The 22,363-nt window shown below is 36.0% G+C and overlaps 4 protein-coding genes across 11 annotated transcripts; 2 read left to right on the top strand and 2 right to left on the bottom strand.

The window, feature by feature from the left end:
* Positions 1–1,682: 1,682 nt before the first annotated feature.
* Positions 1,683–6,553, top strand: LOC102615675 (leucine--tRNA ligase, cytoplasmic). Of its 2 annotated transcripts, none has more exons than XM_006470898.4 (3): positions 1,683–1,851; positions 2,324–5,605; positions 6,199–6,553. In XM_006470898.4, exons 2-3 carry the CDS (start codon positions 2,343–2,345, stop codon positions 6,200–6,202), a joined length of 3,267 nt encoding a protein of 1,088 aa, XP_006470961.2. In that variant the 5' UTR covers positions 1,683–1,851; positions 2,324–2,342; the 3' UTR covers positions 6,203–6,553. The 2 variants fall into 2 exon arrangements, with proteins under 2 accessions (XP_006470961.2, XP_006470962.2); XM_006470899.4 differs by having other exon boundaries at positions 2,324–5,610.
* A 268-nt stretch (positions 6,554–6,821) lies between these two features.
* On the bottom strand, positions 6,822–7,891 carry LOC102615379 (glucuronoxylan 4-O-methyltransferase 1). Its single transcript, XM_006470897.4, has one exon. The coding sequence runs from the start codon at positions 7,799–7,801 to the stop codon at positions 6,914–6,916; it is 888 nt and encodes a 295-aa protein (XP_006470960.2). The 5' UTR covers positions 7,802–7,891; the 3' UTR covers positions 6,822–6,913.
* Positions 7,892–8,787: 896 nt separating this feature from the next.
* LOC102616169 (probable serine/threonine-protein kinase At1g09600) lies at positions 8,788–15,013 on the bottom strand. The gene is made up of 8 exons (XM_006470900.4): positions 13,099–15,013; positions 12,491–12,775; positions 11,801–12,118; positions 11,197–11,424; positions 10,998–11,095; positions 10,517–10,628; positions 9,994–10,389; positions 8,788–9,406 (listed from the first exon to the last, which is right to left on the bottom strand). The coding sequence occupies exons 1-8, from the start codon at positions 13,525–13,527 to the stop codon at positions 9,200–9,202; spliced, it is 2,073 nt and encodes a 690-aa protein (XP_006470963.2). The 5' UTR covers positions 13,528–15,013; the 3' UTR covers positions 8,788–9,199.
* A 709-nt stretch (positions 15,014–15,722) lies between these two features.
* On the top strand, positions 15,723–20,791 carry LOC102616460 (glutamate--tRNA ligase, cytoplasmic). 7 transcript variants are annotated; one of them, XM_052440939.1, is made up of 8 exons: positions 15,723–15,890; positions 16,335–16,544; positions 17,315–17,454; positions 17,734–17,821; positions 17,930–18,083; positions 18,380–19,482; positions 19,614–20,081; positions 20,433–20,791. In XM_052440939.1, exons 3-8 carry the CDS (start codon positions 17,318–17,320, stop codon positions 20,649–20,651), a joined length of 2,169 nt encoding a protein of 722 aa, XP_052296899.1. In that variant the 5' UTR covers positions 15,723–15,890; positions 16,335–16,544; positions 17,315–17,317; the 3' UTR covers positions 20,652–20,791. The 7 variants fall into 7 exon arrangements, with proteins under 7 accessions (XP_052296899.1, XP_052296898.1, XP_006470964.2 ...); XM_052440938.1 differs by having other exon boundaries at positions 17,310–17,454; XM_006470901.3 differs by lacking the exon at positions 16,335–16,544.
* The last annotated feature ends 1,572 nt before the right edge of the window (positions 20,792–22,363 follow it).

Raw genomic sequence — 22,363 nt, 5'->3', positions numbered from 1 at the left:
TTATTTTAATTATTATTAATTATTGTTGTTATTACTATTATTATTATTAAAACTTATTAATAATTTTTATTATTATCATTATTAATATTATTATTTTAGTTAATTTTGTTGTTATTATTGTTATTGTTAATTTTTTTAATTTTTTGTTTTAATTAACATTATTGTCATAATTATAATTTTTAGTTTTATTATTATTATTGTTTAATTATAATATATACAAATAATATTAGGGACACAATTAACAAATGACATTTTAATAACTTGTAATAGTCTATTTCAATTATAAAATAAAGTAAACACATCAATGAGAATGTTGTTCATTCCGATTCCAATTCCTATAGTTCAAGTAAATAACTTATTTGAATTCAAATTCATTATTACAATTCTAGCTCATTTCAATTATTATTTAATAAACGCACCATTAGAATGTGTTTAGAACATAATATTGTATATTGTTATAATATTGTTCACATTAATTTATTACTTACCTATGTTTGGAAGTTTTAAAAAATTAGATTGTAGTCAATTATATAATTCACTACAGTGTGATAACTTTTGTCTTAATTCAAACATTAAATATATTTAAATTATATTTTTATTTTTACTATAATAATTATAATATTCAAAATAAATTATTTTATTATATTATTTTATTATATCATATTATATTTATATATTAATAATTAATATAAAAATAATAATTAGTATATAATTATTAATAAATTTAAATAATGAGAGTAGATCTAGAAATGATAGTAATAATTAATAAATTACGAAATATTTATGAATTTGTGGAATAAATAAACGAGTATTAAATCATGCATTGTAATTGCCTAATATCAATAATAAAAGTCCTCTTAAATTTCATACTTATTCCTTATTCATATCATTTAACAACTAATCTAATAAATAAAATAATAATAATTATATTTTTTCCTGGCATTTCAAAACATAAGAGGGATTGCAATGAAAAAAACCAAAATAAATACACCCTGCCGTTGGATTTGCTTTTACCATTCTTGCCCTTGGATCCAATGGTTAAATTACAAAATGACAAAAGTAGTGGTATGTTGCAATTGTTGCAACATAGGCGGCTCCCTAAAAAAATATACATCTCTAAAGCCAATTTTAAGTTGGTTGTTTCTGAAAATGCATCAATTGCTAAATGCTAATTGTATCTTTTTTCATATAATTTTTGGCTCTGAAAATAATTTCATACTTTTTTTCATTTTCATGGTAAAAACTACGCCTATTAATTGATCAACGTATTTTAATAATAATTTTCAGAAAGAATATTTGTCATTTAAGTCTTTAATTAATTTCTTATATCTCATGTTTTTTTCCATGCTGTAAAAACTTGAAATTTTAAGGGTGAGAAACTGTTCGAAATTAAAAATTCAAAGTATAAATGGCCAATGGCGTTTTAGAAGGATAATAGGGGGACCCTTTGTCCCTCTCTAGTCTCTGTTACTGATTACCCTTATTTTTTCTAAAACAAATGAATGCGGGCGCCCGGGCTCCGAAGAAAGGTTTCGGGTTTGGATCCATTCCTGGGCATTACGGCATTGCTCACCCCAGGTCGGATCGACATATCGCTATCCTCTCACACGCTGCCACGTGGCAATTTAAATTACCAACTTGACCAGAAAACCCTAGTCACTTGTCAGCTTAACTTGGTCATCAATTCTTCTTCTTGGCGTTTGGAAGCCGCAAACACAAACCAAAGAACAGCATCTCAAATATCTCAAAGCAAAGTATAAAAAGCTCTCTTTCGCTGGCTTTATCTCTACTGAGACAAAACGCCCCGTTTTTGCACCGCAATGCCCTTCGGTTTTCGGCCCTGAATCACAGGTTTCAACTTTATTTTATTTTTTTCGCTTTCTTGTTTAGTTGAGATTCGGTTTTTAGATAATAATGAAATTGGCTTAAAAACGGAAGTTGGTTTCTTTTGTAATTAATATTTTGTTACCTTGATTGAATGAATTATGATTTAGGGTTTTGTGTTATTTGTGGGTTTATTTATTTGTTTTTACTAAATTTTCTTTTTGGTAAAATTCGCAGTTTGTGGGTTTTGTTTTATTGATGCTATGAATCAAAACATACACTACATTATTTGTGCATGATTTATCATTGACTATTGGTTTCATCAGTCTCAGAGCGGTATATTACAATACTCTATACACACACACATATAAATGGATGTGATTGTATTTGACATGTGCTATTTTTAATTTGCATTAGTGCTCTTTGATGCTAATTGTGTTAAACTTTTTGTAAAAAGAAAAGATTGCTTATCTGCTCTTACATGTGTTTTTTGATGCAGTTTTTCTCAGTTCCACGATATGGCAACAGAAAGTGGGAAAAGCTTTGCGAGGAGAGATCGTCTCCTGGAGATTGAGTCAAAGGTCCACACTTGGTGGGAGGAGAGTAATGTTTTCAATGCTGAACCTGGCGAAAGGCCTCCGAATCCTGAAAGTGGGGAAAAGTTCTTTGGAAACTTTCCATTTCCTTATATGAATGGCTATTTGCATCTAGGGCATGCATTCTCATTTTCCAAGCTTGAATTTGCTGCGGCGTATCATAGATTGAAAGGTGCTAATGTGCTTTTGCCATTTGGTTTCCACTGCACTGGTATGCCCATTAAGGCCTCAGCTGATAAGCTTGCTAGGGAAATTAAGCAGTTTGGGAATCCACCTGTATTTCTCAAAGAAGCGGAGGAGGAAGAAAGTCCACAGCCAGAAGAAGCTGAGGATGCAAATGGAGGTGCTCCACCGGATAAGTTTAAGAGCAAGAAGTCTAAGGCTGCTGCAAAATCTGGTGTCCAAATGTATCAATGGGAGATCATGCGCAGTTTTGGACTTTCTGATAGTGAGATATCTGAATTCCAGGAGCCGGAGAAATGGCTCAATTTTTTTCCACCATTGGCCAAAGAAGATCTGAAAGCTTTTGGTTTGGGTTGTGACTGGAGACGCTCATTTGTAACTACAGAGATAAACCCATTTTTTGATTCCTTTGTACAGTGGCAGATGAGGAAGTTAAAAGCCATGGGTAAGATTGTTAAAGACGTGAGATACACGATATACTCTCCCTTAGATGACCAGCCTTGTGCAGACCATGATAGAGCAAGTGGTGAAGGAGTTCAGCCCCAGGATTACACTCTGATCAAGATGGAGGTGCTGCAACCTTTCCCTGCTAAATTTGGACCTCTAGAGGGTAAAAAAGTCTATCTTGCCGCCGCTACTTTGAGACCAGAGACCATGTATGGACAGACAAATGCATGGGTATTACCTGATGGGAAATATGGAGCATTTGAAATAAGCGAAACTGATGTATTAATTGTCACAGAAAGAGCAGCTCTCAATCTTGCATATCAGAATTTCTCTAGGATTCCTAAAAAGCCTACATGCCTGGTTGAGTTGACTGGTTATGATTTGATTGGTCTTCCTTTAAAGTCCCCTCTTTCATTTAATGAGGTCATATATGCTCTTCCTATGTTGACCATTCTAACAGATAAAGGGACAGGGATAGTGACCAGTGTTCCTAGTGATGCTCCTGATGATTATATGGCGCTGCATGATTTGAAAGCAAAACCAGCTTTCAGAGCAAAGTTTGGCGTGAAGGATGAGTGGGTGTTACCATTTGAGGTTATTCCAATTATCAACATTCCAGAATTTGGAGACAAGTCTGCTGAAAGAGTTTGCACAGATCTGAAAATTAAAAGTCAGAATGAGAAAGATAAGTTGGCTGAAGCCAAGAGGTTGACGTACTTGAGAGGATTTACAGAGGGTACCATGCTTGTTGGAGATTTTGCTGGGAAGAAAGTCCAGGACGCTAAGCCATTGATTAGGAGCAAGCTGATAGAAACGGGTGAGGCAATTATGTATAGCGAGCCTGAGAAGCGCGTCATGTCAAGATCAGGTGATGAATGTGTTGTGGCTCTTACAGACCAATGGTACATCACATATGGGGAAGAAGAATGGAAGAGACTAGCTACTGAGTGCTTAAATTCCATGAATCTATACCATGATGAGAACCGCCATGGCTTTGAGCACACTCTAGGCTGGTTGAATCAATGGGCTTGCTCAAGATCGTTTGGGCTTGGGACTCGCATTCCCTGGGACCCACAGTTCCTGGTCGAGTCATTATCAGATTCAACCATTTATATGGCTTACTACACAGTAGCCCACATGTTACATAAGGGAGACATGTATGGGAGTACTACTGGTTCAATAGAACCTGGTCAAATGACTGATGAGGTCTGGGAATTTATTTTCTGTGGTGGCCCATATCCAGAATCATCTAATATCCCATCATCTATCCTTAACAGGATGAAGCAGGAGTTTGAATATTGGTATCCATTTGATCTTCGAGTCTCTGGTAAGGACCTCATCCAGAACCACTTAACTTTTTGCATTTATAACCACACAGCAATCATGTCCCAGCGCCACTGGCCTCGTGGATTTAGGTGTAATGGTCACATTATGCTTAATTCTGAGAAGATGTCCAAGTCTACGGGGAATTTTAGGACGTTGAAGCAGGCCATTGAGGAATTCTCTGCAGATGCCACACGATTTTCTCTGGCTGATGCTGGAGATGGTGTAGATGATGCAAATTTCGTATTTGACACTGCAAATACTGGAATCCTTCGGCTCACCAAGGAGATTGCATGGATGGAGGAGGTACTGGCTGTGGAATCGTCTTTGAGAACTGGTCCACCATCTACTTATGCTGATAGGGTGTTTGAGAACGAGATAAATATTGCTGTTGAAATGACTGATCAGCATTACAAGAACTACATGTTCCGAGAAGCTCTAAAAACGGGCTTTTATGATCTTCAAGCTGCAAGGGATGAATATAGGTTGTCTTGTGGTGCGGGGGGTCTGAATCGGGATTTGGTGTGGCGTTTTATGGATGTGCAGACTCGGCTCATCACTCCAATCTGCCCTCATTATGCGGAGTATGTTTGGAGGGTGATTTTGAAGAAGGATGGCTTTGCAGTGAAAGCTGGTTGGCCAACATATGGCACTCCTGATCTGATCCTCAAGAGCGCCAATAAGTATTTGCAGGACTCGATTGTTTTGATGAGGAAGCTGCTCCAAAAGCAAATTCTTGGATCAAAGAAAGCCAATAAGAAAGGTGCACCTGTTGCAACACTCACTGAGGACAAATTGAAGGGCTTGGTATATGTGAATGAGCAATTTGATGGATGGAAAGCAGAGTGCTTGAGGATACTGCAAAGCAAATTCGATAGTAAGAGTCGTACTTTTGCTCCTGATGGGGAGATATTGGAGGCATTGCAGAACAACTCAGTTGGACAGGCTTCAAACTTTAAACAGACCCAAAAGCTTTGTATGCCTTTCTTGAGGTTCAAGAAGGATGAAGCGAAAGCAATTGGGCCTCAGGCCTTGGATTTAAAGCTGCCATTTGGAGAGATTGAGGTCCTTCAGGAGAACTTGGACTTGATCAAGAGACAGCTTGGTCTTGAAGAGGTGGAAATATTATCTGCCACTGACCCTGATGCTCTTAGCAAAGCTGGTTCCCTCTCTTCTCTGCTAAAACAGAATCCTCCTTCACCTGGAAACCCCACCGCCATCTTCTTGACCAGGTAAGGTAAAATAACTCCTTTGGGTGGATAATAGAATATTCTTTGTTGAGCGTATATTCTTTCTTGCTTGTTTTGGTGCACTGAAATTTATAATTTGCTTTGAGACTTGAGATGATAGTATTTCTTTTTTATATTTCGAAAGTCTCCTTTTTCACCTCTTGATGCTTCAATTATTCGCTTTAGGATCTCTCTTCTCAGTATTTATAGAATTAATAAATCATAGTATATTCTTTTACTACTCTTAGTAGGCTCATCATGATCAACTCTAGTAGCATTCATCATCTTAGTTTGAATAGTAGAATGATGCATAAAATGTTAAAATGTGTTGAATCCTACAATGCCTAGATAAATGTAGCGTTTTACACACTGCCAACCCTTTTAACTCTATGTTATGGTGTTTGGGTTTTGATGTTATATCTTTCTTGACTGTTTTCCTCGTTAAGTATAACCTTTTAGGACAATTATTTGTTTGTCTGTTTTTCTCAGAGCAGTTTTTTTAGGCACCAGCTTTGCTCCTTTTTCATAAATCAAGTTGTTTTTATTATTATTGTGCTCAGTTTAGCAAATAATCTGAGTTACTTTTATGTTTATAGGTAGTCAAACTGCGGCTTAGAAGAGATTTCTGAAGAATGATTTTCTTGACTGGAAAGCTAGTGATTTTGTTGTACCTACTGCTTTGGAAGAATCATAGTGATAATGTTGTGCTTACTGCTTTGGGAGAATATTTAAATTTTCAAGTGCTGGAGTACATTTGGTGTATGGAAAGTTGCTGCCTGGGAAACTGATGGTATGATAGATGCAACTGCCTTTTGATAGTGAAAGAACTTGCTGGTTTTTCTTTTATAGGTGAAATGGTTACCATATTCTGAATTACACTTTTTGTCTTTTGTTGTGGATCTGGTAAAATACATGGGAATTATAGAATTAATATGCTTTTAACCCTGTTTAGTTCATTGACTCTTTCTTATTGCATTATGGAAGGATTTTCCCCCCCTTTTTTTGGGTAAGCAATTCTTTTAGTGCACAAAATATAATGCAATTTATCCCGATGGACTCAGTCCAAACAGCAGAAACTTGACGTAATTGAGCTTTCGAAGTTGATGCAAGCTGATGTTATTGTACATTGTTGAATCTTGTGATAGTTCAGTCAAAGAAAAAGAACATGTTCTCAAATATGCTTGTTGCTTGTAATTACTCAACCCAGGGATATCTTCAATCATGAAAATGAGTACTTAAGTTTCCTTCGGTAAAAATTGGAATAAGAACAGCATTTAAATGTAGGAAAATGGAAATAGATGAAAAAAGATCCTACTCCGGGCAAAATGGCCTCTCCAGGCCATCTCTGTGACTTGGAATATTGAAATGCCTTATCCTTCCCTCCTGTTTCTTCATGTATCCTTCGCATAAAAATGCATTGGAGAAATTATCTTCCACCTCTCTGTTCACATCATGCACAAACACATCAGTGTCTCCATCCTCCCTGTTCCTCGCCATCATCCCTGCAGTGTATATAGCTGTCATCCTCCCCGGTGCCTCTTCATAGTAACCCGTTGGAGCGTCAACCATGATCAAGTCCCATTTTATGTCATAAACTTCAGCAGGAAGTCCTTTAAGAGCAAGTTGGCACATTGAGTATTTAGGATCACCAATTGCTGTGCATTCAGGTCCTTTGCCAACATCCATTAAGTTTTCGGCTTGGTTTACCTTGCTATCATATGTGACATGATAGGACTCCAGCATGGGAAACCGCCGTCTAATCTGCTCTATCCAAGCTTCATCTTCTTCGAGAAATATTGTACGGCCGCCATAATTGAGTGTGCTCCACATCAAGCTGTCATGGCCTAAGCCGAAAACCAAGAAATTGCAAGGAGCCTTCTTTTCGAGTACTCTTGCAGACACTGAGATTTCCTTGAGCGTCTGTTGTGGGGTAATTGTTGAAGTTGAGTAGTGAATAAGTGCTTGTGCCAAGGAGCGTGGGATCTTTGTACAAGTTGGTGAGCAGTTTGCTGCTTCTGCTTCTGCTTCTGCATTTGTCTTGACATTCGATGCTTTTGGTAAAGGGGTTTTTGACATGGGAGATGGGTTTTCTTTTGACAATGATAAACTTGATCTTACCACAAAGAGAAGCAAGAAAGCAAGGAAAATGCCCAGTAGAAGCACTTTAAAGTTGAGTGCTTGGTTGGCTTTAGACCTCATTGTTTGTGCAAGATATGTGTTACTTTCGCAAAGAATATGCAGAAGCAGATGAACTCGAGAATTGATCTTCTGCAGCAGCTAGGCTTGAAATAAATTGGTGAAGGCAATGTGATTGATTTTGTAAGTCGTAATGCTTCTAGATGAAGTGAGGAAACGTTGGATGATGAATGATGAAGACAAGAAAGCTACTATGATTTTGCATGAAGCAATATGAAAGTGGTTGTTGCATCTGCCATGTTTGGTGAAGTGTAATTTTATCATATTCTGTTTCTTGTTCATTTGGTGATTGAAAGTTTCATCATTTTCCTTCTGTATAATTGCTTCGGCTGCGCTGGATTTGAAGTTGAAAATGATGCATCTCCTTATAGTTATTATATAAAAGGACGGTTGATATTTTGATAACTTCAAGTTTTGTACAATTTTTTAATAGAGAGTGTTCATTTTGTTTGTAATTTTTTTTTTGATGATTGTGCAATCATTGGTTGAAATATCTAAAACCCATTATATGACTAACACGTATTTAAGTTGAAATTAAAACAATATCTTCAATTTCACAACTTGGTTAATTATGCATCATCTTTATAATATTTTGAAATTTTCTATTTTAAATTTTTGAAATGATTATTGGTAAATCCATCAATCACATCCATGCCAAGTGCCTGTCAACTACTTAGGTCATTTTCATTTGCATAAAATCTTGTCAAATAGCAAATACTTGTCTGTTTTACTATTTGTAATGTTTGTTAAAATAAACAAAAATGTAGTTTCAGGTTTAACTTTTAACAAATAAGAAACACTTTGATACCCTATACGTCAGCACCTTCTCCTCATAAAAATTTTGGTGAATGCTTTTAAATAAGCTGTCTTGTTCAAAAGTGGTTCATGCAAAAGGCACACTCAAGCACAACCTCGGATAAACATAATGTTTAGTGATTCTGCTTTTTCATTCACTATATTTTGAAAGATCACTCAAACCATACAGAGAATGAGGTAAAAATAGATATATATAATTGAAAAAATTTAACCTGTACAAGGCATAGCTCTAACAATTGAACATTGCCTAAGAGACCTCTTCCTCAAACAACTAAAGAATTGACTGTCATGCCAAACCTCAAAAAAACCAATCACCACATGGTATCATACACTTGGCAATGGATTAAATTCTGCTTTCAGTTACCCACCTAGTTAAATCATCTAAAGAATTTCTATGGTTAAAACTTCAAAATGAATTTCTGATCGTAAAAATTATTCATTTGGTGGGCCGAAATCCATAGCCTTTTAACCGTGGTGGACTAGTCAGATCCCCAGAAGGGGTACTTCTTCCTAATGTGTAATCAAGCAATTCTGCACTGATGTTCTGCATCAAAATTGAGGCATTTATGATCTTCATTTCTAGTGTCACCTGCCGTTTCTTCCGTAGTGAAGAAGAGACTGTGTTTGTCCACTTTCGCCATTTTTCTGGGCCTTGGTCTTGTCCCCTCGAGCTCTGCGAACTGCCTGCTGGATTTGTCTCTCATGCTCTTTGAGCATTTCCTCGAGGTTTCCTCCTGGAGGCAGTATCGGCCCAGAGTAATGCATTCGGGTCTTCTTGGAAGCAAAATCTTGCTGTCAAACAAAAAGACTAAAAAGTTAGTCCATAATTCTAGAAGTCTATAATGAGTGGTTAAAATCATAAAACACTGCACAACAGTGAGATTAGATTGTTCAATCAATTTGCGAGAACATAGTGAACAGTTCAAACTGCCAGGCCAACATGCCCAACAGTTAAAAAGTTTTTTAGCGTCTTTAATAAAATTTCAAGAAGTCCGGCACCATAGTCTCAAGATCAGCCACTAGACCGCCTAAATCAAGAGTATTTGAAGCAGCTTCTTGAATGTCAAAAAAAAAAAAACACATATCCAGATCAGATTGATTCATGTTGGTTTGTGCGTGAAAATGTATAGTGGATGTTTCTGTGGTTTTGCTTTAGTAAAGGAGGGTCCACAAAGTTTTCAAAATAGAATGAAAGGCTCTTGTCATTAATGAAGGTCTCTTAAAATAAATGGTCCGTGGATGTTTCCGTATCTTGAAAACTTAAATTAAAGATTCAGTAATTCTGGGATGCCCTTGGCAATATATAAACAGATATATAGATCATTTATCCAGATTAAATGATTTTCCTTCAATCTAAATTTAATTAAAAATTTCCTTACCGTCTTAGACTCCTTTCCAGAAGGCTTTTCGCCCTTCTTGTTATATGAAGACATTGGTCTGTCCAGCAAATTTTGGGACCACTCATGTCCAGAGTCATCTGACCACTGTGAATTCACTCTATTGCTACAATCCAACTGGGAATGGCCACCTCTAACTGCAACGGAATTGGCAAATCTGGATAACCCAGCTGCCCCAGGATGCATGTAAGATCTTGAATTTCTGTCACTGTCCATTGTCATATTCAGTGAAGCCCCGACGGTAGTGGGTTTCATTGTTTGCCCACCAGCATTCCTTCCAATTCCTTTGGGAGGCTCAATAGGAAACCCAGAACCACTATCCTCGTCGGAATTGAATTGTTCACTAGTGGCCTTAGGATTACTCTGATTTTGTCGCTTCTGTATCAGTCCAAAAAAGTATAATCGTTAGAGAAATCAGAATTTTGTAAACATGCACAAAAACATGGATGCAGCCATGGCATGAAAATGAGGGAGTTAAAAATAAACTTTAGAATGAATGTATTACCTGTATGGACGTCTGCAACTCAGCATTGGCATCTGGTGCAGGCACAGCCTTAGACTCTTTGCCAGTTTTCCTAATTGACTCAAGACCTCGTCCTTTTCCACCTCCTCCTCTCCTGGATAAGCCATAAAATCATTTATCATGCTAGTGAAATAAATTCTTGTTATTGAGATTACTGCTTTGCCAAGTAACTGCAATTTATCCTCCAGTCAAAAAAAGAATACGAAGGAACCTAATTGCCAGAAAAAAATTTCTTTACCACTGATTACACTAACAAATCAGAGCTTAGTTACCACTCCATACTGGTAAAAATTTCTGTAAGAGGTGTAATTCTATCCAAATTTTGTAAATCAAATAATTTTCATGAGGCCCTAAGCCTGTAAGATATGGATATCAGATTTTGCAAACCAATGAAAAGGCCATAAGCAGTAAAAGAGGCCATTAAATAAAAACTAAATTATATAAAGATTCAGGAAATTATCACCTTCTATCATCATCTCGAAGTTTGACATCAAACTCCTTGCTAGGTGGGTACTTAGGCAAACTAGATGGATCACAGGGAAGAGGCTTTGTCGTAAAAAACTGGAAAACAGAAAAATTTGCAAGGAATGCTTTAGCGTGCACAATCAATCTGAGCAAACTCCTAAACAAGGTAATAAACATCTCGAGTCCCACAAATTTACCTCATTTTGAAGTGCAGAAGAAGCTGTTCCACGAACCTCAGGTTCTGTTGAGAGCAGAATATCCAAAAGAGACAATGCCGAAGAAGGAATATCCTTAAATGTCTCAGCAACACAACGCTTGTAAGGTTGTTGTGGTTTGAAAATGGTGGCATGCGGCAATTTTGATCTCTTCCAGTACTCTTCAGATGGTGACCCACAAAGTTTGAAGATCTTATGCAGTTGCTCTACCTATAGAAGATAAATTAAGGGATTTCACATCCTATCAATTTCACTAAAGACTACATGTGCAAAACATCTAATAACTGGTTGTGGATGGAATTTGAGAGCTGCCCCTTTAGCAAGGATGTAATGTATGAGTTGCTCATAACTCTTATAAGTCAACGAATAGAAAGATCAATGAGAATAAAAAATGCAATAAAACAGACAGACAGACAGACAAACTATCTCTGTCTGTTCTCCTAATACACACAAAAAATGCCCAGAGAGTTATCAAATTGCTGCTGTACTGCAAGAAATTTCTGGATGCAAGATTAACAATGTGTCAGGCAATTGATGGAGATGATAAATAGTAAGTACTCTTAAAAGAACAGGCTAGGAATAGTACCTCTGTTCTTCCAGGCATGATAGGCTTCCCAGCAAATAATTCTGCGAGAATGCAACCACTGCTCCACAAATCTACTGAAGCTCCATAGTCGGTTGAACCAAGCAAAAGCTCGGGTGGTCGGTACCACAAAGTTACTACCCGACTTGTTAGAGGCTGCTTCTGAGAACATTTGAAGAAATTTGCCAGCCCAAAATCACCAATCTTGAGAATTCCATTATAGTCTATCAGAAGATTAGAGCCCTTGATGTCACGATGCAAAATTCCACGGCTATGGCAATGCTCAAGTCCATGAAGTAGTTGTTTCATGTAACATTTTATCTGCAAGGTCAAAGAATAGAATCCGACATTGGAAACTAAATAAAGGGGAAAAACTCTAGGTTCATTCTTTCTGGTTAAAACTTGCTGTTGAATAAGGAAGCATCAAAGTGACAAATAATGCACAATGCAAAACCTCTGTGGCATGCAAAATGATATGATCTTTAAATGAAAAGAAATCTCACCACCTTGACAGTCACTTATTTCTTAAACTTGCAAAGGTTGCAAATGTAACAGGCTATTACCCAGATTTTGTAGGAAAGTCATTTCAAATATTACTTCTTTAGTTCTTGTAACAATAAATATGATTATGCACATTACTATCACTGCAATTTATGTCTCAGTAGCTAAAACTAGAAGGGAAAACGAAGGAACCTGTGCCTCAGTGAACTTCACCCCAGGTGTTGCTGCAAGCCCTGCAAGATCATGCTCCATATATTCAAATACAAGATATAAACTTCCAGACACCCTAGAAGTAATTAGACCTTCAAGCTTCATGATATTTGGGTGATCAAGTCTACGCAGAATAATGATTTCTCTGGCCATAAAACGAACACTTTCTGGATCCATATTAGTAAACCGCACTTTCTTCAGTGCAACCAACTTGTTGTTCTCCAGATCTCGGGCTTTATATACACTGCTGTAAGTTCCTTGTCCAATCTGCACCATTGGCTTAAAAATATTAATAAAAATCCAGAAAACAAGGACTTTATGTTGCTAGTCATAGAGATATCATCCCAGTTTTGAACTCGACACGTGCAAACATGTTTTAATTAAAGAAATCAAAATTGACTTACTCTGAATCACACCTTCTGATGGAAAAGCTAACCATTTACTGCAGAACAGAATTAAAAAAATACAACAGAAAGGTATACACTCACTTCCTACATGCCATAAAATTTCATATAATCCATTACAACCAAGAACCAAAAATAATAAATCAAAATCCTAAATCATATCAAAAGGCAGGATAATCAGCTAACCTTATCTAACTTCTCGAAAGAGTCAGCCTTTCTTGGCACCCATCCGTTGATGGCTTCTCCAGCCACAGCAGTCAGCCAAGAAGGCCAACCAGCAACAACCTGAGCCCCTCTCTCCCCATTGCTCACGCTAACGATCCTAGTCATCCGAGGTTGCGCCACTTGCACATTTATGGTGCTGCGCCTTTGAAGCTTAACCTTCTTCTCCCCATCGTCGGATGACCCCACATCGTCATCAGCAACAGATTGATCATTTATCAACCTTGTGGTGGATTCATTGCCAATACCATCCGTTTCCACAACTACTGTTACATTCTCCTTTTCAAAGGAACCTAATCGTTTGTTTGTTCTCTTGGTTAATTCCTTCTCTTTGGCATTGTTTTTAGCAATATATTTCTTCGCTCGAATTGCTTTCGAGCAAATGCAGCCCATAATGCTTATCCAAATCAGTCACGGTCTCTTGTTCCGAAACAAGAAACCGTATGATTCAAATATTTCTTCGCACATTACTCATTAAAACACACAATCAAATGATGCAAATGCTTGAGCTCTTTGAAATTCATCACCCCAAAAACCTCACATTCTTCTCAAAATGTGAGATACCAGAGATCCAAAAAACCCAAAAAGAATCAATTTTTCAAATATCCCACAAGAACCCCGATCCCAAAACAGCCGAATCAGTTAAAAGATTCAAACTTTTTTATGCTTTTTTTATGAACACAAAAAATTCCCAGATCCCCAAATCAAATGAACTGAATTGAAAAAACAATTTTTACTCAGAAAATGAAGGACATTATACAACAAGATCAAAAAAAGAAAAAAATAGCAAACCAAATTCGAGAATGTACATAGAAAGATTATTAGATTAAGTTGGAGAATTTAGGACCCGAGAAATTCTGGTCCGAATTGGGTAAAGACAAAACAACTAAGTTGGTATCCAACTGAGGAACCAGAAACAAAACTGGCCAAAAGTTTTCCAAAAGATTATTGAACATAAAGATTAGTTATGTGACACACAAGATAAAATTACACACACACACAGTGAAATGCGGATCTGGGGTGATCCTAGGAATGCGAGTAACCAATGGATATTTTTGGGATAATGGCATTAGGACACATCAGACAGAAGACAAGACAGTTACGTTTGGTTTTGGATATGTATATATAAATTTTTTTTTTTTCTTTTTGACTCTTCACAGGCAAATGGGATCTGTTCAAATACAATCAAAACAGCGTTACGAAGAAGAAAGAAGATTCATTAAACAAATACTTTAATAGCGTTTGCTTGCTCTTGAGAAATTATCAATAGATCAAAATTTTGTACATAACATTTAAAATTTGTGTGTTATTATTATTATTATGCCCCTGGAGCAAACCTGGCTAAACTTTATGCATGCGCCAGCTTTCAGTTCGAACTAATAATAAGGATCAAACTTTGTAAACATTTATTTGTAGAAAAATCTTTATTTACCCCGTGTGTGTGTGTGTATATATATAAAGCTTAAACTCTGCATAATTATACGAATTTGGAGATGATAAATATCTGACTGTAACATTAACATATTATATTACTATAATATAAATAAACGAAAAAATAAATTTTGTCTTTAAATTAATATTCAAATAAAAAATAAATGTAACATATCGTGGTAAAAAAATTAGTTTACATGTTTATAAACTATATTTAGGGCAGTGTTGATGCCACTTCTGGTAGGCATGGCTCAAAATCAGGACTCAATTTGGGATGGGAATACGGTTGAAACACTCAAAATGATTTATTTCATAATTTTTAACAAAAACAATGATTTGATAAATATTTACTTAATAAATTTCTCTTTAATAGCGGGTTTTAAAAGCACATTTGAGTTAAGCAAAATCTATTAAATAATCTATCACATATATTTTAAATTTTTAGTCTATCTATTTGTATTGATTAATTAATTTATATTTTCATTCGACTAATATAATCATGGCATTTTAATTTATATGGAATTACATGGGACAATAATTTCTTTTTATATTTTAGGAAAGGTTTTTATTATAAAAAATTACTTGGGATAAAAGTTTGAGGAGGCTCTACTTGTATTTATTAGTAAACATTATAAAAGTCCTTATCTAGTGCGGACATTACTAAAATATAAAATAACATATATTTTAATACATTAAAAATTATATTGTTTCTCATTAATATATTAAAATTTATGTTTTTAATTTATTAGTGCATGAATACCCTCACTAGAAATGATTAAACATTATAAACTTATATATATATATATATATATATAGAGTTCGAAATTTTAAAATGCGTGAATTTCGAAAAAACGCATAAGCCGTGCTTTTTAAGCGCTCTAAGTTTTAAATCTTCAAAATCTCTCGGTTTTAAAATTTTTTCATACGTTTTTCGCACTTTATGATGTTGGATAAGAAAATTACTATATTTATATATATATATTTAATTCAAAATTTTAAAATGTGAAAAAAAATTTAAAAAGTTTTAAAAACCGCTTTTAAAACGTAATTTCACAATCTTATTAAATCTTATGATTTTAAAGTTTCTCCAAATTTTTTTAAACTTTAAAATTATGAACCAAAAAATATTAATATGTGTAAAATTTATGAAAATTACCCCATGACCTAAAACAGCAGCACATATTACCCCATAACCTAAAACTGCAGCATCCCTCTCAGGACAGCCAGCCGCCTTATTGTTGCCTCACCACCGTCACACCCGTCCAGCAACCCGCCGCGCCACCACCAGCTCTCTACAGCAGCCAGCGCTCGTCCTCCTGCCTTTGGTGCGTGCTAATTTTAATTATCTACTTTGAGTTTTGGTGCTTTGCTTTTAGTACGTACTGTGAAATGTGAATTTGTTTTTTTTTTTTATTTAATTGCTGCTTTGCTTTGGTAATGTGAATGGACTTAGGATGGCAACCAAACCCGAACCCGACAGAACCCGATAATCCGATCCGGGTTCAACCCGCACCGGAACAATTTTAATGCGGAATCCGAATAAACTTTTGAGAGCCCGCATGATTCCGGGTCAGGATCCGGGTTTACGTGAACCCGTAAATCAGGAACCCGGATCTGGATATTATTTATTCTAATATTATTTGTTAGAAATTATTAAATATAAATCGAAAAATTAAAAAACAAAATGCAGTAGCCTAGCCGCCTAGCGTAATCTCTCACTCTCTCTTCAACAGTTCTAACTCTCCTCTAATTTCTCTTCTTCAAATCAGCTCCTTCGTGGCGCGGCTATCACCACCTTCCGGCGCGGCTGTCACCACCTCCACGGCGCGGCTGTCACCACCTTTGCGGCACGGCTCTCTTCGTTTCATCAGCACCACTAGCCTTCTCTGTCGCGACCAGCAAAAGGGGTTGAAATCCACTCGATCGCGGCTGTGTACTGTGTTCATCATCATATTCATAAGCTGCCGTTGTTAATATTTGTGAGTCTCGGCTTTTCTCTTTGCAATTTATGCTCTGTTAATTTTTGACTAATCATCTCCACAGAAACTGAAACGGGAAAGTGGCTATGGAAAAGTTGCAGTACATTTGCTGCAGGAACAACCTTCATAACTAAGTAAAGCAATCCGGGTAAAAAAACCCGGAAAACCGGGCTCCGGGTCCGGTAATATAATTGTGTGTCCGGGTTCGGATCCGGAAAGGCCGAACCCGGACCGGGAAAGTGCCATCCCTTGGTTGCTGTCACGATTTTTCAGTTTCCCTCGAACGTTCAATCGGGCCGGTCCGGCCCGTTGCATACTGTGTTCTCGCTTGACTTGACTTTACTCTTCTCTAATATCCATGAACCGATAGGTTCTGTCGGATTAGAAATTTTATTATGCAGTTTGTTAAATAGTGTACGTAATTTTCATTGGTCAAATGAGTTTCCTGTTTTATTTTTTTTATTTTTTATTTGTAATGTTTAAAAATACATATTCAAATTACTTTTTGCTTTTGTAGGGTCTAATCCAATTTTCTAATCCTGTGGGCTACAGCGTTAGTTTTGCATTTTTGATAAAACCTGAGTGGGAACAAAAGAAATTTCCACTAATCCACCGCTCCCTTTTTCAAAACTCTCTCTCTACAAGTCTATAAATGTAGATGCTTAAATCTCTTTTAACAGCTAAGCTCTTGTGATTTCGGTCTTACATGACAGCTGCTTTGTTTATTATTGTTCTTGTTTTATTTTGATATTGGTGTTTTGATAGTGCAGGTGATGACTATGGAGATTAAGGTGTTATCTTTTCCGGCCGACAGCCCTCCACTATCGGTCATTGCTGCTACCAAGCTTGCGGGAATCACGATACCAACTGAAACATCAGGCTCTGCTCCTACGTTTTCTTTCTCAAATGGGTATTTATGATCTGTTGCTGCTTTTATTTTTTTCATGTTTTAATGCATTTGGGCATTTAGGTAGAAAGAAACCCTTTTGAATATGTTCAGAGTTTATTGATTTCTTTTGGTGTTGTAGCCAATAGTTTCCATATGAGAATGGCACGATTGTCCAATCTTTGTGTTTCTCTTTTTTAATATCTGTCTTTCAAAAATAATCAGGTTATATTTCTTAGCAAAGAAAAGAAAATTATAAGCTGACTAAGAATGTACTCATGTTTTAACTTTTATGTACCATAGGTCAAAATTGCAAGGAACTTATGTTCTCCTCCGTTATATCGGTCGTGTAGCTAATTTCTATGGTCAGAATGCATATGAAGCTGGTGAGGTAATTATTCTTAATTTGATGAATATAAGAATGTCAATTTTTCCCCCCTTTTGAAGAGCCGCTTAGATTGTAATTCAAATCCTTTTCTTTTCTTTTGTCTTTTTTCAGATTGATGAGTGGCTGGATTATACTCCAGTCTTTTCATCTGGTTCCGAATTTGAAAATGCATGCACCTATGTGGATAAGTATCTTGAGAGACGTACTTTCGTAGTTGGCCATAGTTTATCAATTGTGGACATAGCTATCTGGTCAGCTCTTGCTGGTAAAGGTTTCAAAACTTGTGTATTTATCTTGAATACTTAGCATGTGGCACCATTAAGACCAAAAATAAAAAATATATGCAAGATTTTCTCTTTAGCGGATAATGCATATGGGTTCAGTTTTCTCTGAAGATATACAAAACAAATCACTGTTTCTTTTCTCCTATTTATGATTTTGCATTTTGTTGGGTTCACGCAGTGATTGAACTTTCCACAGTTTCTTCTTCATTTTGAACACCTAAAATTTGTTACTCTGTGCTCCAAATAGTAATAGATGCTTAATTTTGGATCCACCCAGGAACTGGGCAAAGATGGGATAGTTTGAGGAAATCAAAAAAGTACCAGAATCTAGTGCGTTGGTTCAATTCGTTATCTGCAGAATATAGTGATTCTTTGGATGAAGTGACAGCAACATATGTCAGTAAAAAAGGGTTGGGAAAGCCAACTGCAGCCAAGTCAAAAGAACAACAGGGTGTGAAAGGGGATGTATCTGAGAAGGGAAAAGCTGGCAGCCGTCCTTCTTTTGAAGTGGATCTTCCTGATGCTGAAATTGGCAAAGTGCGTTTGCGATTTGCTCCAGAACCAAGTGGTTATCTTCACATCGGGCACTCAAAAGCAGCTCTACTGAACCAGTATTTTGCTCAACGGTACCAAGGTCAGCTGATTGTGCGTTTTGATGACACAAATCCTGCTAAAGAAAGCAATGAATTTGTGGACAATCTTCTTAAAGATATTGAGACATTGGGCATCAAATATGAAACAGTAACCTACACTTCAGACTACTTTCCTGATTTGATGGAAATGGCTGAGAATTTGATTCGTCAGGGCAAGGCTTATGTTGATGACACGCCTCGTGAGCAAATGCAGAAAGAAAGGATGGACGGGATAGAATCAAAATGCAGAAACAACAGCATTGAGGAGAATATGAAATTGTGGAAAGAAATGATTGCAGGATCTGAAAGGGGTTTGGAGTGCTGTCTTCGTGGGAAGTTGGACATGCAAGATCCCAACAAATCTCTTCGAGATCCAGTCTATTATCGTTGCAATCCGATTCCCCACCATCGAATTGGGTCCAAGTACAAGGTATACCCAACATATGATTTTGCTTGTCCTTTTGTTGATGCTAAAGAAGGAATAACACATGCACTCAGATCTAGTGAGTACCATGATCGCAATGCACAGTACTATAGGATTCAGGAGGATCTGGGTGTAAGAAAGGTTCATATTTATGAGTTTAGCAGATTGAACATGGTGTATACACTTCTCAGCAAGCGCAAGCTTCTCTGGTTTGTACAAAACGGAAAAGTTGATGGATGGGATGATCCTCGGTTTCCTACTGTCCAAGGAATTGTGCGTAGGGGTCTGCTGGTTGAGGCTTTGATCCAGTTTATTCTTGAACAGGTAAGATGATGTAGTTGAACTATAAGAATTTTCACATCTCACACATTTTCAATTCTTGTGGACTTGCTTCATATGTTATGCATTGAGATCTGTTAAGTAGAAGATTAACTTTTGAATCCTTATTTTTGCAGGGTGCTTCGAAAAATCTTAATCTTATGGAATGGGACAAACTTTGGACCATTAATAAGAAGATCATTGATCCTGTTTGTCCTAGACATACTGCTGTCATTGAAGACAGACGTGTACTGCTGACTCTAACTGATGGCCCTGATAAACCATTTGTGCGCATAATTCCAAGGCATAAGAAGTATGAAGGTGCAGGAGAAAAAGCTACGACATACACAAAAAGGATATGGATAGACCATGCTGATGCTCAGCTGATTTCTGCGAATGAGGAAATTACTTTAATGGATTGGGGGAATGCCATAGTAAAAGAAATTAGTAGGGACCAGGATGGAAATGTTACACAATTATCAGGATTTTTGCATCTTGAAGGATCTGTCAAGAACACAAAGTTGAAGCTCACATGGCTGCCTGAGACAAATGAGTTAGTTAACCTCACATTGGTTGGCTTTGACTATCTAATCACAAAGAAGAAGGTACATAATGATAATCAGAATTTTCCTTGCACAAGATCTTTCTGATGTTTTAAACTGTGCAATAGTGAAATTGGGTCTCTGGAATGATGTGAATTTGTGACTTATTTTAGCCATCAGATTTATTCCTTTACTTCTACATTAATTTCAATATTGAAGCCATCAATTTGAAATGGTCAAAATTTAGTAGTAGGGATACTTCCATGTATGGGTATGGGGCTTGCATACTGGAGTTGGTACAGGGCTGTCTTAACATTCTAGTATCGTGGTGCTGGTGCGTGTAACTTGACATGCCAGTTGTCATGTATATGAAGTTAGCTGTTTTATTAATGCTTATAATTGTTGTTGATGCAGCTGGAAGAAGGAGAGGACTTCCTTGATGTGCTCAACCCCTGTACAAGATTTGAGACTGCAGCTATTGGAGATTCAAACATGCGGAATCTGAAGCGGGGAGAGATTTTGCAACTGGAGAGGAAGGGCTACTTCAGATGCGATGTTCCTTTTACCAGATCTTCAAAGCCAGTGGTTCTCTTTGCAATCCCAGATGGGCGCCAGCAAGCAGTCTTTAAGTAAAACCTTTATACTTATTAAGGTGTCCACTGTCTTTATGAGTTTATTTAGCTGTGATTGGGAAACTTTATTTCTTACATTTCCATTCGCATATTTTTGAACCACTGTTGACTTAATTAATTGATTTACTGTTTTTTAGTTCAGTTGCAGCTTGCTTTTTAAATATTCAAGTACAATGGATTTCTAATATATTGATGTCAGGTTTTAAAAGGAATTGCTGCAAAGGTAACCGTTTACAATGTGTCAGCTCTCTTATTCTTTCTATTGATTACAACTCAGGTGACTGAAACTGTTAATTCATTAGTGAAACATGGAAAATAGTTAGCTCTCTTATTCTTTCTATTGATTACAACTCAGGTGACTGAAACTGTTAATTCATTAGTGAAACATGGAAAATAGTTATTATAACGAGAAGCAGTTGCTTTATTGGTTGGCTTTATTTATTTTAGTTTTCTGGATAGGTTGTTTTATGCATTGCTGGATATGTTCTTTGTTTCTGGATCGAAGGGTATTAGCTTCGGTACGGATGGCATGTTGTTAGTGTAATGTTTTAGTTTTGAGTGTGTTTGATCTTGATGTTTTCACTACCAAGAAAATGATCATTTAACCCAATGGGTTGCTCGTGGTGATGAATTTTTTCGCCAATATTTGAAAGTAGATTCGGCTCATTTTGAATCTAGATTGTTAGACGGCTCACCGAAACAGAGATGACTCATCCCACCAGATCTTTTATTATAATATCATTTATAAGATATATATTATTTGAACATAATGGGTTGGCCGCAAGTGCCAAATGGGTTGGCTACAATAATGAATCATGCTGTGTCTTTGTCATCTCTAAAAATTGAAAACAGCTTATGGCTGGCATCTCTCTTAAGTTTGAATTGCAAAAATCAAAGAGATATTATGCAAAAACCTGATCCAATCACTCAATTTTAGTAATTAAAAATGCCCCAAGTCAACCAATGACTTTGATTTCGAATTATCTTTCTAATGATTTTTTACATTTTCCAATCAAATGATAGCTTATTTATTGCATAGGTGTGCGGTGAAGTTTGTGAAACTTTAGGTTAATAATAGTAAAATAATTTTCTCTTCTTTATTAGAAAAGTTATTAGTCATCAACACAGAATAAAGAAATAACATAAGATAAAGAATAAAATAAGATAACAATATATTATAATGTGATTTTATTAATTCCAAGTGTGTGCAAGATAAGTTTGTATCATTACTCTTTATACACATTTGGAATGAATAAAATCACTTTATAATATATTGTTCTCTTATTTTATTCTTTGAGTGATGATACAGCCGTATGGACTTATACAAACTTATTTTGTATAAACTAATTTGGTATTAATTAATTGGTTGAATAAAAATATAAAATAATAAAAATAAATCATGTGGTTTGAGATATTTAATTTAAGTAATTTTATCATGGCACATCAATTTGTACAAATTAAATTTGTATAAGAATTTGTGATTATATTATTACTCATGTACAAAATAAAGAGATGAGTTTTCTTTTATAGTTATACAGTCATTTCATGAAATTAATAGAAACATTATAGATCATAATTTCTTATGAGAAAGTGGAAGTTATAGAAAAGTTAAAAGTTATTAGTAGGAGACAGTGGAAGACTAAGAAGTGTATGTTATAAGCATTCACATTTATTTTAATAAATTTATAACATTATTTAAATTAAAATTGTTAA

Source organism: Citrus sinensis, chromosome 5 (assembly GCF_022201045.2).
Source record: "Citrus sinensis cultivar Valencia sweet orange chromosome 5, DVS_A1.0, whole genome shotgun sequence".
Lineage (NCBI taxonomy): Eukaryota > Viridiplantae > Streptophyta > Magnoliopsida > Sapindales > Rutaceae > Citrus > Citrus sinensis.
This window is presented reverse-complemented; position numbering and strand designations above follow the sequence as displayed.